This window comes from Linepithema humile, chromosome 1 (assembly GCF_040581485.1).
Source record: "Linepithema humile isolate Giens D197 chromosome 1, Lhum_UNIL_v1.0, whole genome shotgun sequence".
NCBI classification, from domain to species: domain Eukaryota; kingdom Metazoa; phylum Arthropoda; class Insecta; order Hymenoptera; family Formicidae; genus Linepithema; species Linepithema humile.
In genome coordinates, this window is record NC_090128.1 from 33,772,738 (window position 1) to 33,789,457 (window position 16,720).

At 36.9% G+C, this 16,720-nt stretch overlaps 2 protein-coding genes across 2 annotated transcripts in view; one reads left to right on the forward strand and one right to left on the reverse strand.

Annotated features, from left to right (window-relative positions):
• The window catches only part of LOC105678625 (sphingomyelin phosphodiesterase), a 71,848-nt gene that overhangs the window by 12,055 nt on the left and 43,073 nt on the right, over positions 1–16,720 (forward strand). The gene's annotated exons all lie outside the window — the stretch shown is intronic.
• LOC105678629 (Cuticular protein 78Ca) lies at positions 1,897–9,782 on the reverse strand. Its single transcript, XM_012378123.2, has 3 exons — positions 9,449–9,782; positions 7,508–7,653; positions 1,897–4,347 (listed from the first exon to the last, which is right to left on the reverse strand). Exons 1-3 carry the CDS (start codon positions 9,458–9,460, stop codon positions 4,080–4,082), a joined length of 426 nt encoding a protein of 141 aa, XP_012233546.1. The 5' UTR covers positions 9,461–9,782; the 3' UTR covers positions 1,897–4,079.

Sequence of the window (16,720 nt, forward strand, 5' to 3'; positions counted from 1 at the left end):
ACTGATACATTATATTTATTAAATAGAGGTTCATTAAATGGAGAACTTTTAAATGATTTACAATTAATTGATAACAATTAACAAGTTGGAACATTCAATGATTTACTTTAATCGAAATCTCTCTATTTATCTATAAATATTTCTCTATCTAAATATTACTCTATTGACTCGCGGAGCATCTCAATATTGCATGGAAGGCGAGAACCTCACGATCTCGATATTTAGAGAAAACGATAGTTTGATACATGTGCGTAATCTTCAACTTGTTATTTGTAGTTATTACATTGTCATAAAACGATAAGAAATAACGTTAAAATATCTGAAAGTGCTTTTATAGTTATCTAACAATAGACATAACAATATCTACACCTGAAAAGTCTACACTAATTAACAAATGTGCCGTTAATTAAAGTGGTTTAAGTAAAAAATTTTTATTTTTTATGATATTTTGACTTTATAGATCAATAGTTTTTTAATTTTTTACTTAGACCACTTTCGTAATCAACGGCACAAATATGAAATTTCAACCACGCTCGCAATGCAACTTACTCATGACTTCACGTACTAGCGAATCCGACTGTTTAGTGATATAACTAACCATTGCCATTAATAACTGTCAGCAGGTAATGACTAGCTATCGACTGTCGATTATAATTTTCAATAATACTTCACCCTTGCGCGTCGCGCACAAATTTACTGTCAAATAGTTCAAATAACCTTTAAGCTTGCATCACTTGCACGATGTGCACGATCTACAATTTACACCCGCGATATCACATAATTTGATACGTCGTCTCGTAAATCGCAATGGGTTTGCCAAATTTGTAGCTTATGTACAGCAATCGCCAGGGCGAATATTGCAATATTTTTTTCGGTAACAGCTAATATTTTAATTAACTTCAGTTAATTACATAAATTTAATAAAACAGCTGACCTTTAAATTAGCTTGCTCGATTGACTTGCAAATACAATTTACGTCTCGACAGAGCTTGTATTATAAACATAGGAGTCTGATTTAATGCGAATGTAACTTGCTAATGCAAGAATTAATAAGAAGTTTAGCGAACGTTTAAAAAAAAACTGATAAAAGACCACGCTTCTAAATCTCATGATTTCGATCGATTTACGATCTTATTTCAAGACTTTATCAAGGCAAGCAAGAAAGTTTGGAGAAGCTAAATTTGATATCCAGTCATTTCATCTCACGAGTGAATCGAGAAATCTTGAGAGATAGACTCACTCGCGCGCGCGTTGTGCAATGAATAGGAGACCGATGATTTGCTTTCACTGACTCACCTTTAACATGATATTACGATTACCATTAACATAAATCCGGATGGCATTTCCACGAGGCCGGTTGGTTCGCCTAAAATTTTACGAAAACAACCGTGCCGCCGTAACGTAATTAACACAATTAAACTATCAGCGCGAAAACATGACCATAATTAATGATTGTTAGAATCAGTACTTTCGCGAAACAGACATACTTAATAGTCGACAACGATTACTGAAACCTGAAATCTATTGTGTGACAAGTAAATTTATTTTCTTAAATGGAATTTTTGTTAGTTGTTAATTAACTTGTTAATTAATTCGAGATAAAGATTACATACGAAATCATAAATTTCCCCAAGAGTCAGCTAGGTTCAGTATGTTGTTCAGCATATATTTTCATGAAGTAAAGCTATTTGATGTTGAATAAATTATTAAACTATCAATCAATTTATATATTCATCCGTCCCACATCTTGAATCTATAAGGATGACTTATTAAAATTGAGAGAGAGAGAGAGAGAGAGAGAGAATTTTGCAATGAGATACACTGCCAGATCAGCAAGCGATTAAAAGAAATAAAAGATAGCAAAATAAAATTTGATCAAAATAAGAAAATATTGCGTGACTCTAAAAAAATCTTTTTTATTCACACCTACAATGAAAAGACTGAAAAAGACGCACTTTCATCGAAATCAAATCCTGAATGCTCTGAAAGGCATTAATTCATTTCTCTCCTCTGAATTTCCTGACGTAACATATTAAGCAATCGAGGTGTGCGATGTAACGCAGCTGGCTAGTAAAAGCTTAGTTATGCAAATTAATCGATGTCACCAGACGACTTTGACTTCGCGTGTAATCTTGAAAAATCACCGAGCAATTTATCGAGCATATGGTCGATCTATAATTTATCTCAATATCGCAACATCGTTTGGAATTCATTTTCCGCTATTACAAGTACATACAAATTATGATGTAGCAAGTTTATCATTCATCGTGTAACAAATATATTAAAGCTTAAAGTTATTATCGCTAAATAGAAAAGTATATATCCTGCGTACTAAAATAATTTATTACTATACAGTAATTATGACCGGTTCGTTAAAAATTGTTAAAGGCATAAGACGAAGACGATCTTTAATCCTTAATGAATATATATATATATATATATATATCTCGATGACGCGTTATAATAATAGGCACATAATTATGATACTCATAATATCTGGATACGCAATGCAATCGCAATTAAACGATTTAATAAAGATAGCCATTAAACATGATACAATACAGCATATATGTGACATGACATATTGTCGCCTAAGCGTCCGCACCGCGATTTCTGATCCTTCTCACCGTCTCCAGTATTTTATACCGAGCGGGAAAAATGGAAAAGCGAGATGCACGAAAGATCGGCGAATCGCGGAATAACGCGGAATCTTGATATATCGCGTCAGTAGATGTAATCTCTTCGTGTTAGGATCAATAAAGCAAAGCGCCATACTTCGTATCCGGCAAATCTTTGAGGGATGTCGTTGATATTAGTCGACTAACACTAAACAGTATAACAGAATTCCGACAGAATTCTTATTCTTCAATTTGCTTTATATAAAGAATTATTTATATACAATTATTCCTTTTTATCTGAAAAGTGGATACCAATTGATAAAATTAATTTTTGTTTCCACAAAATATGCGAAATTTATTGTTTTAATTAACTTTTTACGTAAATCGAATAGTTTATACTGTTTAAGATTAGGGCACGTTCAGACGACGAGCGAAATTATTAAAGACGAGTACAAGTTATTTTCATGTTAATCATCTGTGCATTTTTTAATTGCACGGCGTAATTATTTTGTACAGATCTATTATTCGTAAACTCTATTCTTCTGATTTCATCATTTTACAAATAAAAAAATAATTTAATTTGCAAATTGCATAAACTCTCGAAATATGCCGACGTCTCTCTCGCGGCGAGACATTTTTGTGTAATTCATATTTAAAGTGCTTAAATGTCGTGTGATCGAATGATGTAATAACGCAGAACTTCACTGAACATAACGCTATGAATAGAACACGCAATATACAATAATTCTGTTCAACATATATTTTATTTTATCTCGAACTTTCATAATGTGTCGTGTTATTGGTCGTATCTGTAAATTACAGCATCTTAAGTACAGTTTTATGACTTCTCTCGACACACCTTAATCGCGACTTCTTAAAATATCAGCGCGAAACGAATTATACTTTAATTGGCAATCTCCGTTGCATCAGTCCGTCTTAAATGAAAGAAATGTGTTTCTAAAGGAAAAAAATAATACAGCATTGTAAAATTTTTTATAGCTTACAAGCACATCTGTGTTGGTTGCAATTTTACGATTGTTAAAAATAATTGATTTATCTATTATTTTCTTGTACTCTCTCTTTGCTTGTACTCATCGATTATATTCCCACGTCATATATTGTCTCGCCTAATCGTGCCTCGACTTGCTCGCGCAAAATAGACACACTAGCACTCCTCAACAAATTCGTCATCGATATAACGATCATAGTGCAAGCATGCTCGATCTTCGGAAGTATTTTATCGACACGATAATGTTTAATTTTTTAGTTTTATAATTAATAACCGGCAGGATTGATCATCAGTTTCGAAAAAATCACTCGTTGACGCATAACGATCGAATAATAAGTGATATAGCAAAAGATATCGTCGACATCCGAAAAACGAAGATCGCAACATTGGAATATCGTAGCATTGTCAATATATCGAAGCGTTGAGCAGTCCTAGTGTAGGCACAGTGAGCTCTAGTATCTTCTGTAAGGATCCTCCTCTTCAGGATGAGCCGCGTTGTGCGCCAGGGCGCGTTGTATCGCCAATGGGATCGGCGGCGGTGTCGGCAGGTGAGCGCCGCTCGCCAGGAAGCCGTTCTCGTCGGCCGTGTAAGTAACCACGATCGGCGTGCCGTCCGGAGCCGTGTAACTGTATTGACCTCTGACTGCCTCGATCTGGTGAGGTCCGATGTTCTTCGGCTGCCCCGTTTCCGCTACGGAGATACCGTTCTCCGTGTCGTAGCTGCGATGAAAACAAATTTTGCATGAAATAGTTTTCTTTATTCGAAAGAAAGCATTGAGAATTTAATCAAGTAAGGTAGAAATTTAATTAAGTAAATTCAAAATTAATTTTTTTTCTACCGAAAATGTCGAGTGAGATTATCACTTGTCGCTACTTTTCAATTTTATTGTAATAATATGATTAATAACAGCTTGTTATTCTTACTTCTAAAACTTGAATTATTAAAAACTCTTTATTCTTAAAATTATGTAATTTGGGAGTCGTCAAAGTCTCGACATTTTCAAAATTGAATTTACGATTAAGACGCACTGTTTAGTGGATGTTTAGTAATGGAAGAAGATCTACTTCAGCTTGATTCGATTCTAAAGATACATTGTACAAATATAATTTCACAGAATGTGCAAATTTAGTTAAAATAATCAAATTCGAGTATTGAACATTCGTCTTGACATCGACTGTACAATTAACACACTTTCTTCGCATCCGCTTTCGCACTGAGCTGCTACTGGAAAAGCCAGTCGGAGAAAAGTACTACGCACCACCTTCGAGATACTAGGTGGAGTCTGATCGAGTCTTCGTGTCCCAGAGACAGGTGTAACGGGAGGGGCACGAGTTAGGTGCAAACTCCAGGGCATTGAGGATGGGTAAGGACGGGTGAGTGCGTAGGCAGGCAGGCAGGCAGGTAAAGGTAGGCAGGTAGGTCGATTGTAATTGTTCAATTGCGCAATGTATTATTGCGAGCTGCGCAGCCGAGAGCGGTGCGCGTACGATTAACATCAAAGCCAATTATGCATCCTTCCTTCGGCCGTCCCGCGTCAAGGAAGGTTGACGGTTTTTTTCGCGATTCCGATCGAGGCCTTAAACGGCGCCTGACGAATCGCCGCAGGTGGCTTGACCCGCGAGCGAATGGCCCGCGACCTCGGCACGCCTGGCCGATTATCTCGAATAACACGTTCTGAAACTCGTGCGGAGCTAGAAAGCGTCGCGAGACACAATTGATTATTACGGAGGTACGAATCGTCGCGGCTCGTCGCGGAACTATTTGTGCAAAGTGAGGGCTACTGAATTGAATTGGGGTGCACTGGGTCACCGAGGCACGAATGTCAGTAATGCGGAATGAGTGTCGTAACGATAATCGCGGGTTTCTAATTTCAAAGTCGATTGTTGCGCTCATGCTAATTGCGTGCGAGATGCGTCATGCAGGTTCACCGTGATTTTAATATCACACTGCGAGACGACTAAAGACGGATCGCATCATCCAACAGATAATTCGATAATCGCCGACCCGCAATCTCGTGTTCGACTAATTATAGCGAATCATGCGATCTGTGTTAGAAAGTCAGAGCGTGGTAAAAATATTTCGACACTTCTTCGCGACGATCCACTTTTCTTGCCGTCTCTCCTGTAGAATTTTAAATAATTATTGGTGTCGTACAACCGGATGATTATACGATATCATAATATAACTTTATAAGCTAGTCGCGGAACTAACGTAATAATTATCCATGTTCACGTTTCATACAAATTTCTGTAGAAATTTCGGATTACGCTGTAAGCCTGTAATAATCGTCATTAGAATTATGACTAATCGCTTAACGCGCAACTCATCACCACTCTATTCATTTAAATAAATGAATAAATAAATATTCAACATTCTCATGTCGTTGAACCAAAATAAAGTGTTAGTTTTAATCAGCTAGCTTTTCTCTTCTCTCTGTGTAATAATATTATTTTTCTCAATGCAATACGTAATCAACTCTTTTACTGTCAATAATGAGCAGATTTTTCTACAGAAATTTGTTTTTTAATTTTGAATATATAATTCTCTTAATTTGAATATACAATTCTATTTTTTCATAAATTGAGATATTATACATGCGAGAGGCGGCAATAAAATTAATTATTTATGAGTTTAAAACATGTTTTTGGATAATTTCATATTCTTGGAATGTAAAAAATAAAAAAACAAGTTGAAATAACTAAAACGCCGTTATTATATATTAAAAATAAGTTTCACAAAATTGCTAACACACGATTGCATCACACACGAAAACATTCACAAATTTGCGATACACGTGTGATTGCTACACAAGTCCGCAAATCTTGACGTACGTCTAATTACGGTTAATAGGATATACCGTATGCAGAAACATTTCCGAGCAATCATGCAAGACTACCGGCCTTCCCTTTCATTCAAATTTTCTTTCCCTTCATTCGAGCGCTATCTCGGCGGATCCGAAAATTACTTGGGTGGGCGGGCAATAAAAATAATGGGAAGCCTGACTAACGAATGTTGCACAAGCACGATCGACATAATTGCAACGTTCAATCTCCTTTTTTAGCTGGTAAAAGTATGCCGGCGTTGTTGAGATTGAAAAATAGTAGCTGAACAATGCTTATATAGATTCGTATTGCTGATGACCGATCCCCCCCCCCCCCCCCCAATGCATCCCACATCTTTTCAAACAATCATATCGATTCTTTCCGATCAACTGCGAACAACGTAATCCTCAACGTAATGCTGGAAATAAAGCTCTCTCAATTTATTTGCATGTCTGAATTTAATTCGTAACTCAGTTATTCGCGTCTTTCATCATTTTTAGCTCAAAAGCTGTCAGCGAAAGTGAGCAGAAGTCCTGCTTTAAAAATATTAATTGATCCTAACGCTTTATCAATAACCGATGGACCACTAATTAACTTTGAAACATTTTATAAGATAAAAGATTTTATTGAACTTTTTTTGGCAAGTCTTTTTATTTGTGGTTTTTCTAACTATCTCTCACGAAAAAAAACACAGAAAATCGATTGATATAGCTTATAGAAACTTATTGACAAATAATATAGAAGTTTTCTATTCACCAGACGCGTCACCATATTCTTGCATTTCCGGTGCATTAACCACACTTCCTTCCTGCCTATTAATCACTCCTCGATGAAGACGATGGAGGAAAGAAAAAAAGAACCTGGCAATCACGCCGAGCGTGTTAGCTTCGCGATTACATCGACCAAACGGCGCGAGCGTGTTTTCATACGAGTTCGAGGGCAACCGCGCTTCCTCGACCGTGTCGAGATCGTTCTCTCGGCGAAGACGTACGGACGCCTCGGCGCCGCTTATCAATGCGCGCCGCTCGGCACTTGAAGTGACGGAGGACGATCTCACCTGTAGGAGTACGATCCGTCCGGCGCGGAGTCTTGTCTCTGTCGCAGAATAGCGTAGTAAGGGCGGCCGTAGTAGTTGGGATTGTAGTACTGCGGAGTCGTAAACCTCTGCGCGCACGCCATCATCGTCAGACCGAGCAGCAATATCTGCAAAATAATTATTAATATAACGTCGGATGAAGATTGACGTACTTTTGTATTAAGCAAAGCTTCCTAACTCGAATATAGCATATATAATATGTAGCAATTACTCTTTTTTTTTAACAGCCAGAAGATTTCCCTCTACTTGAGAAAGTCTATAATTACAGTGATAGCTTCTCTCTCTCTCTTTCTCACACGAATTATTACATATTTAATATTAATGTTTGAATATTATGAGTCTCCAATTATTTACATAATATTTCTTTAAAAAGAAAAAAACTTTAATTAAGTAATCTTCTGTGGTTGTTAACGGGGGCTGCAATGAAATATCTTGATAACGACTATTAAGTAATTAATAGTTGAGTTAGCCGTTAATGATACGCGCTTTTTTTGATATGTTATAAAAGAGAGGAAATATTGCAATTGCAAAACGCAAGTGTTATTTTGCACTTATACTCGAAATAGTCAGCTATTATTTGCTATTATATATTAGCACAGCGAACGCTGGCGGATTCAACGGCGGGAATTATATAATCCTGCGTCTTACTCATGCAAAAGGGCTGACTAAATAGGCAGGTAGGTTGAAATGGGTAGGCAGTTCGGCACGCAGAAGATTTTCGATTCACCGCGAGTCCCGGCGCGGTTATGAATAATCATACGTATTTGCCACGCGTCATAATTCTCGTCTCACGCTCGTCGCAGACTTCCTCCATTGTGTGTTGAAAATCGAGGAGAGTCAAGTGATTTGCAACACAACACGCGTAACATTTTTCACGCGAGTTAACGAGACAAAAATAATAATAATGCGCACGAGAACACAGATTCGTGTAATAACGCACGTGTAAAAGATAAATGTCGCGCTCTCGGTGCATTTCATTAACCATCGGTCGCACGATGTGATGTGATTGCGAGATAATATTTACACGACACGAATCGGAATACATGCGATATCACATCACAGTTGTAACGAACAATCGCGAACTCGTCGTCATTCTTCCAAGAATATTAGTTGCTATTTTTGCACATCGAGCGGAAATGATGAAATTAATACCGATAAAATCGTCTTCGTTCGTAGAAACTTTTCTGATGCGAATAAAATACGAATTTTATTCAATTCGCACGATTGGATAGCCGATCATTTGCCGATTGTGACGATTATCAAACCTTATCCGACAATCGGGTTGCGATCGTAAAATCTCTGCATCTAATTGCCACGATTTCGTCATTTTTGATGAAATTTTTAATCAACGGTGTAGAATAGTTTAATAAAGCAAAAATTTTTATAAAATTAATATAAACTGTTGCTTATTATATTATATTTTTATTATATAAATGTCACATGGAAGTATCATAAAATTTGTTTACAGATTTATCGTACTTAATTCACTTTCGGTCAGATGTAAAAAAAAACTCGTTAACATTAATTCCAATTTTTCCACTGAATTAAAAAAAGAATTGATAGTATCAAACAGGAAAAGAACAGATGTTGTTTTAGCCAACTTTATGGAACTTTTATATCAAACTTGACAGTCAAATGAAAACTCGAATCCAATTTTGTTGCAACCAATATCTTAATTCTTTTTTTTCTTTGACATTATTTAAAAGAAAAATCACTACATCACGGCCAGAATTCATCGAGAATTTGAATTAAAAAAAAAACTTAGGCGGTGCTGTTAAATTTAATTAGAACAACGCAATTACAAATTAGAAATGCAACCAATTAAAACTATTAATTGTCTAGCTTATTGTAATTAATCGCGAATCGATCGAGCGCGCAGATATATTAAGAAGTAACACTCACGAGGATTTTCATGTTGTTCGACGTATTATTCCGGAAGTCAACCAGACGAATGTTCGATTATTGTCGGCGATTTTGGCGTACACTCTCGTGCCAGCGAATAGATCACACTGCGTGCTAGGCACACTCGAATCTCCCGAAAAGTCACGTACGAGACTCTCGTGCTAACTGCAGTTAGAAATACGGAGCTTACGTGGGTCATGGTGAGGCTTTATAGTCGCCGAGACGCTCTGCTTGTGCCCCCTTTTTGCCCCGCCATCGGCAGTTTTCCGGAGGCCGAAGGGGAGAATCAATCTTGGACGTTCTCGCGTAATCCGCCAACTGAGCAAAGGGTGGTGGATGATGGTCGTGGCTTTCTGGTTAGACGATAGGTAGGTGGCAACCGGTCGGTCCCCCTCGCGGTCCATCTCGCGCGCGGCTCATCGTGTGTCTCCCGCGTATCCGCGTGCGCATCTGCGCCCACGCATGATCCTCCGTAAATATGTGTCTATAATCTGACAAGCTCGTTAGAGAGATTGCACACGCGAGTATGCGTTGCACTCGCGAAATAAATGTGGACCACAAAATAGTTACAAGTTGGAAGTACATCTTTATAGTAAATAAAATCTCTTAGCAAATTTTTTTACTACAAAATATAAAATTTATATAATACTGTGATATAACAATATATTTCCGAGTACAGAAAAGAATAATTTTAGACGTACATAGTCATTTAGGAAGGATAAAATCTTGAAAGTCGCATATAGAATGTAGAATAAGATAATACTGTATTGTTTCAAATATGTTTATGTCAACTACACGCATTTTGCAATGCTACCCAGCTCTAGCTTAAGTCTTCTCACATATATTAAGTATGCATGCGCAATGTGTCGCTTATTAGCTGTTATTTATATCTCACGCTTAACATTACGCGTTTGCTCACGGCTGCAAATGCATCATGTGTGTATGTATATCACTCGCATCGCTTGAAAGTCAGGATGCTTAAGCGCGTGCCATTTTGCATAAATTGAATTTGCTACGTGCGTATTAAGATTTTTCTTTCGCCAAGAAACCGTACCGTACTTGCGTGATGCATTTACATGCTATATACTTATGTCATCGCGCGAGAAGTACAACGTTTCAATGTTTCCAGTTTTTACATCTTATTGCACTTTCTCGTATACGTGAACAATAATAAGCGTCAATAATGAGATATAATAGTACAACAATAATATCAATAACGTATCAAGATTTATCTTATCTAAAACCAGATGTCTGCGTTTTAATCGCTACACCTTTCATGTATGCCAGCTTATACATTTAGCTACAGAACAAGAAATCTGCGTAAAATATTAAAATTAATCCCGAAATTTAAATTAAATCTCGAAACTTCTTGTACCACACAATTTATTTAGATAAAATTTAAATATTAAAGCACGATGGTAATGATATGCTATCACGCATGTGATTAATTCTACATTGATTAGAATATATTTTTATTCTACATCTAATTAGAATATATTTTTTACTTCTACATCTAATTAGAATATATTTTACACAACGTGTACATCCGCATCGCAAACAGCATCTAATTAGACTAATTTTTCACTCGCAAAGTTATTCTTGTTCAATGTAATGCATTCAAGATTCATCTATGTGCGCGCTCGTCTATATAGTGTACATATTATGTATCCGCGATGAGGTCGAGCTTAACGATGATACGTACTTGTCTCGTCTAGGAGAACCATTATTAGATACTTCGCGCGCGCGTCTCGTAACTCGATGCGGGATTCAGATCGCCGCCGTCGGATTCGCCACGGATCATCGCAGGGCGTATTCCTTTCACTACATCGAGCCGATGCAACGCGATTCGCTGTGCCGCGCATCGCCGATTCTTGCGACATATTCCAGGCGGAACACCGCGGCACATCCTTCGGTCCTTCGATCGATTAGGATCTCGCGAAATACCTCGTGAGTTCACTTGTACATACCCAGTATATAGGATATCGAATGTTTACTGGGGATATACGCTGATGTAGATACATTTATAGATATTCGTGTATATATATATAGCGAATAAGCTAATGACTGAATACTGTTTTTGTAATGTTTTTGGAATTTGTTGCAACATTTCTGTGACATTTTATATTTACATTTATGAATATTGTGATGTCACTGTGACATTATCAGAAAGTTACAGTGATATCATTAATTACAGTCGTGGTGATATCATCATAATATCACAGAAATATTACAACAAATTCCAAAAACATTACAAAAACAGTATTCACTCATTAGCTCATTCGCTATATATATATTTATATATATATACGAATATCCATATATGTATATACGTAGGACGTACATAGAATGTCTTAATGTTTATTGGATAGTTCACTTGCGATTTTTCCAAATTGTTTTAAGTTTCTTGGTTTTTTATTGCAGTAATATTGAACATTAAAAATAAAATTATATAAATTTTTTACAGTTTTTTTTTATATATTATGCATTTTTGTATATTACTGCTAAAATAAAATTCGCGATATATCTTTGTAACTGCTAAAATTTAATAATGATATTAATAAAGCAAAAAATACGTACAATTTTTATCACGAATTAAACGTTAATTATAATATAATAATTTATTGTAATCACAAATTACATTATAATTTTTATTAAACATTATAATATTTATTTAATTGCAAGATTCGTGATTTTTTTCTTGAAAACGATGATTGATTTGATATTAGAATGTTAGATTTATATATATATAGTTTGTGCATATCATTATAATGTCCCTGCCAAAAGTGGGTCGTATCCAACCCTTTCTATTTCGTAAAAGGGAAAAGATGTTAAAATGAAGTAACCAATAAGAAAAGAATTATAACATAATTACACGTTTGTTCTGCATTCATCGAAGATCTCACGGATAAATAGTGCGTGGGTATCTTAGGACTGAATATAAATGCATAACTAATAAATAATTATAAGAAAATAATTGCTTATAAATATTTCATGCGTGATTTCTACAATGCGCCGTCGATAATCGACGATATTATTATGCAAAAAAGTTGATGTGCTTCCTTTTGCAACCGATTAATTAAAGAGCAATACGGTATATAATAATAATCTTCTTAAAAACAAAAGTGTATTAATTACATTTATAATATTAGATCTATTTTTAACAAATAATATATACGATTATCTCTCGATTATTGATTAATTCGGCATTTATTTATAATACGCATATAATCAAAGAACAAATTGATTAACAAATGTACCTACATCTCAAACAAGCTAAAAGCGAGATACAGTAAGATCGTGGCGAATCTTTATGGCATTTCTCGCACACGAACATGTAACAGCATATTCTTATCTATCTTTAACTTGTTAGTATCTCTTTTTTTGCCTTGTGAATAATCCGAGCTATCTCCTAGTTGCGCGAATTATCAAAGAAGGGCAGAAAGGGCAACATAGAAACGCCGCAAATAAATCGTGAACAAAAGATACGGGAGAAATTATGACAAGCGCGAGACGACGGCAACTAGGATGCGCCGGTGCCGCGCGTTTGACAGGTGGTATTTAAACTAGGATCAGTGGCAAAGAATTCCACATACATTCGTATTTTCCAAACACGTTAGTAATGATGATATTTACGAGTTTCGCCACTAATCTCACCACTGGATTGTAATACAAGCACACGTGGGTGTAATAGAGACAACGGTACGTACAAATGTACAAGACGTAGCCCCGCGGGACTGTTAGCTCTTTTATCAGCGATAAAGGATCTAATTGTACGTGGCGCGAGACATCGACGGAGACATAAATGTCTACGGAACGTAGGCGAATCCGCGGAATTGTAAACGCTCTGTTCACGTTTTCTGCGAAATTCGAGAAAATTTTGCAATTATTCATGCATTCTGCAAATATTTTATATAAATCATTACGATAATAATAATAAATCTTCTTTCTGATTTTGTTGAAAGACTTCAGTATGTCAAACACATATGTAAACAAATAGCAAATATTACAATTAATAGAATCAAAATTCTTAGAAATGTTATTTCAAATTTTAATGTCCAGATTAATTATTAATTTCTATTTGAAATTAAAATTTTACATTCTTAAGCAGTCTTTAATGTTAACATTTATCTTTTGTGTGAAAGATGAATTCTAAACATACATTTGCGCTTAGAAAATAACATGTTTCAATCATTTTAAATCATCAATTATACATGGCCTGCTAATTCAAACTGCAATAAGTGTAGAGCTGTCATACGCCGCATTCTAGGGCAATCCCGAGGAAACAATGACGGCCTTTTTAAGCTCGAACATATCTAGGATTGAATCCTATCGTACACTGACGCTGTACGAACCCACCCTTTCTTTTGTCTCTGTGCTTAGCATTCTGCGAGCGAGAATCGTTGCATTGTTTGATGTGCCACGAAGAGGATTACGCTTGCAATAAACTCTGTAAATTACGGCATCGACCTCACGTCAATAAAACAATTTGTATCTCCGTGGAATGGGACACGCATCTCCATCAATTTGCGTTTCGCAAATGAATGCACTCTTCATCTGTGGATTGATGGAAAAATTCGCGATTTTTACTGCACCGCGATATTTCACCGTATAAAAAGATTTAAGATATATTTTGCAAAAAGATGTCAATACATTACTGTTGAAGAAGAAAAAAGAATTATTTTTTTGCTAAAGACGCTATCGTTTTAATCAGCAGTTTATGTGAATCTGAGTAAAAGTTTTACGAGAGTGAAACGTAATGTCGCGCTCATTAAATTCTTATAAAATTTCATTACGAAAGATGTGTCTGACATTTGGTTTGTCGAGCGAGACATCGGGCGGAGTCCAATCGGGACATTTCGACAACGCGCTCATATTCGCGATACACGGCGCGCCTTTTCCTCGCCTAACTCTGGCCCGAGAGCGTGCAGAAAGGTGTTACCGGAGAGCGTCTCGACAAAAAGGCGGCGCCTTGACATTAAAAACTGCTCTACCCGCGAGAAACGTCGTGTTTATTGTTGGCGGCGCCGGGGACGGGCCGGGCCCCGAAGAACGAGAGATGTAACGCCGAAGGAGAATAACCTGCCAGTTATGCCGCTGCGGGGTTACCCAAGAAGAGGCAGCCCGCCTTCGGATTTGCATCGTTCGTGGAATCTCTAATTCCTGAAAGGGACACGAGCCCGAAACACCATCGCGCCGCACGTGGCGCGCAGCATCTCTATCAAGCACGAAATCTTAGAGAGCCTCGTTGCGCCACACCACGGTTCTCTTCCATTGGGCATGGTCGGTCCACTTTACGAATCTTTAACCTCGATCTATCTAATTAAATTTCTGCTTGCGCTAAGCGCGATTGAGAGTTTAAACATAAAACTCTTTAGAATGCAGGATGGAATCCACGAAACTTGATTTTAATTTTAGAATAACTTTGGAAGAGATTTATGTCTTTGATCAGCCACGCGTAAAGTTTCGTGGATTTTGCAATAAATTTTAAGAATAAACCGTATGGGAGCACGGTATACGTAATCCGACGAGACCGGAGGATAGAACAAGACGTAACCTGCCAGTTATGCCGCGCAGGGTTACTCAAGAAGTGTATGGTAATCCGCCCTCGGATCTGCATTTGTTCGCTCGATGTACTGACTTAAAACGCTATTATGCGCTATTTTTCCCTGAACAATTGCAGGAACCTATCCTCGATGCTCGTATACCTGATAATTCTAGTCATCTTATACACTGTTTGCAATCGCTATTTCAAGCGCATTCGAGCTAATCCAAATGGGATCCGCGAATCGCATCCGTTAATCCTATTGCTAACAATAGAAATATTGGGAATTATGAGACTTGTTTAACTCGCGTCCCTTTTCATCAATGACTCTGATTTGAAATTAAAAATTATTAAACTATTATCTATTCTATTCTCATTTATTTTATTCTACGCAAATTAATCATAAATCAATTATTCTAAATTAATTTTAAATTTATTATTTTTTTTGAAAATTGTGTTACAATTTTATAGATACATAACAGCTAATTATTGAGCTACATATTGCGCAAAATTAATCTCTCTTCCGACTCGGACGTGAGGCCGTTATCGTGACGTCCAATATTTATAATGCAACATAATGAAGTATAATCATGTAATAACGTCTGTAGTAACGGCGCAAATTCGCGCCTGTCGTTGAAGAAAGGCACATCCTAATATATAATCCGCCCTCGATACGATCTCCAATTACCGCTACAAGATCGTAACCCTTCTCTTTCCCGTTCGCGAGGGGTTTCGCCTAGATCACTCGCAAATCTTCCTTCGTGAATCCTTCAGCTTGCTGTTATGAAATGAGCCATCCATTAACAGGATGAGATACTTCGAGATATTTTTTTACAAAAAAAAAGCGGTGGTTTACTCGAACGTGCGCGTTTCAATGCGCTTATGTAAATGCGCTTTGTGGTTTTGCAATGCAAACTGACAGATCTCAAGCCATAATTAATCCGTATACTGGAAACACAACGTATCTTTAATATAAATAGTTTCAAGCAAACGCGTGCTCTTTAGATAAATTTACGACGCTTAAAAGAATAGAATTATTTTACACAACATGTTGGAATAACATATTTGCTTGTAAATTATATGTAAATTAATTTAAAAATTAATTAAAAATTCTTGGTTCTTATATTTATTATTTTTATCAAACGATCTTTTTGAAGAATTGCACGATCTAATTTATTTAAACACATCTCAGTGACATTAAAGCGAAACTCAATGCGATACCATTGTAATCGATCAAATCGAGTATTAATAAGAATGGGATGCAAACGACCACGTTTATCGATCCCATAATTTTCCGCTCATAAGCAAATAATGCCCCAATTATATGCAGGCGTTTCTCGACGGGATCGATTCGCTCGGCGTGATCTCTCGATATATTCTTTTCGATACGGCCGCATCGCAACGCGCCATCGTGAATTTTCTTTTTCTCTCCGCATCGCGCAGCGCACTGTATCACGGTGCATCGCGCACATCTTCGCCCACCGATATATGTCTTTACCTATTCCCGCGGTCGTGCCTATCAGGACCGCCCACTGAGGATCCAGCGATTAGAGAAACGCGCGCGCGAGAGAGAACGACTAGGGAATTCCTCTCCTCGCGAGCCTCCAAGCCAGGCTTATTATTGCCAATCACTTTTGTTCCCGCGAGAGAATCTCAGAAACCGACTAGCTCGATCGTTTGCTCTCGGAAAAAATAAACGTTCCGCACTTCGTTAATTAACACATTGCGCT

Bases quoted from the DNA above. Each gene is read 5' to 3' on its own strand.
- LOC105678629 (XM_012378123.2), bottom strand. The intron at 4,348-7,507 runs GTGAGATCGTCC...TTTTCATCGCAG, and splicing joins GACGGATCGTACTCCTACAG to CTACGACACGGAGAACGGTA.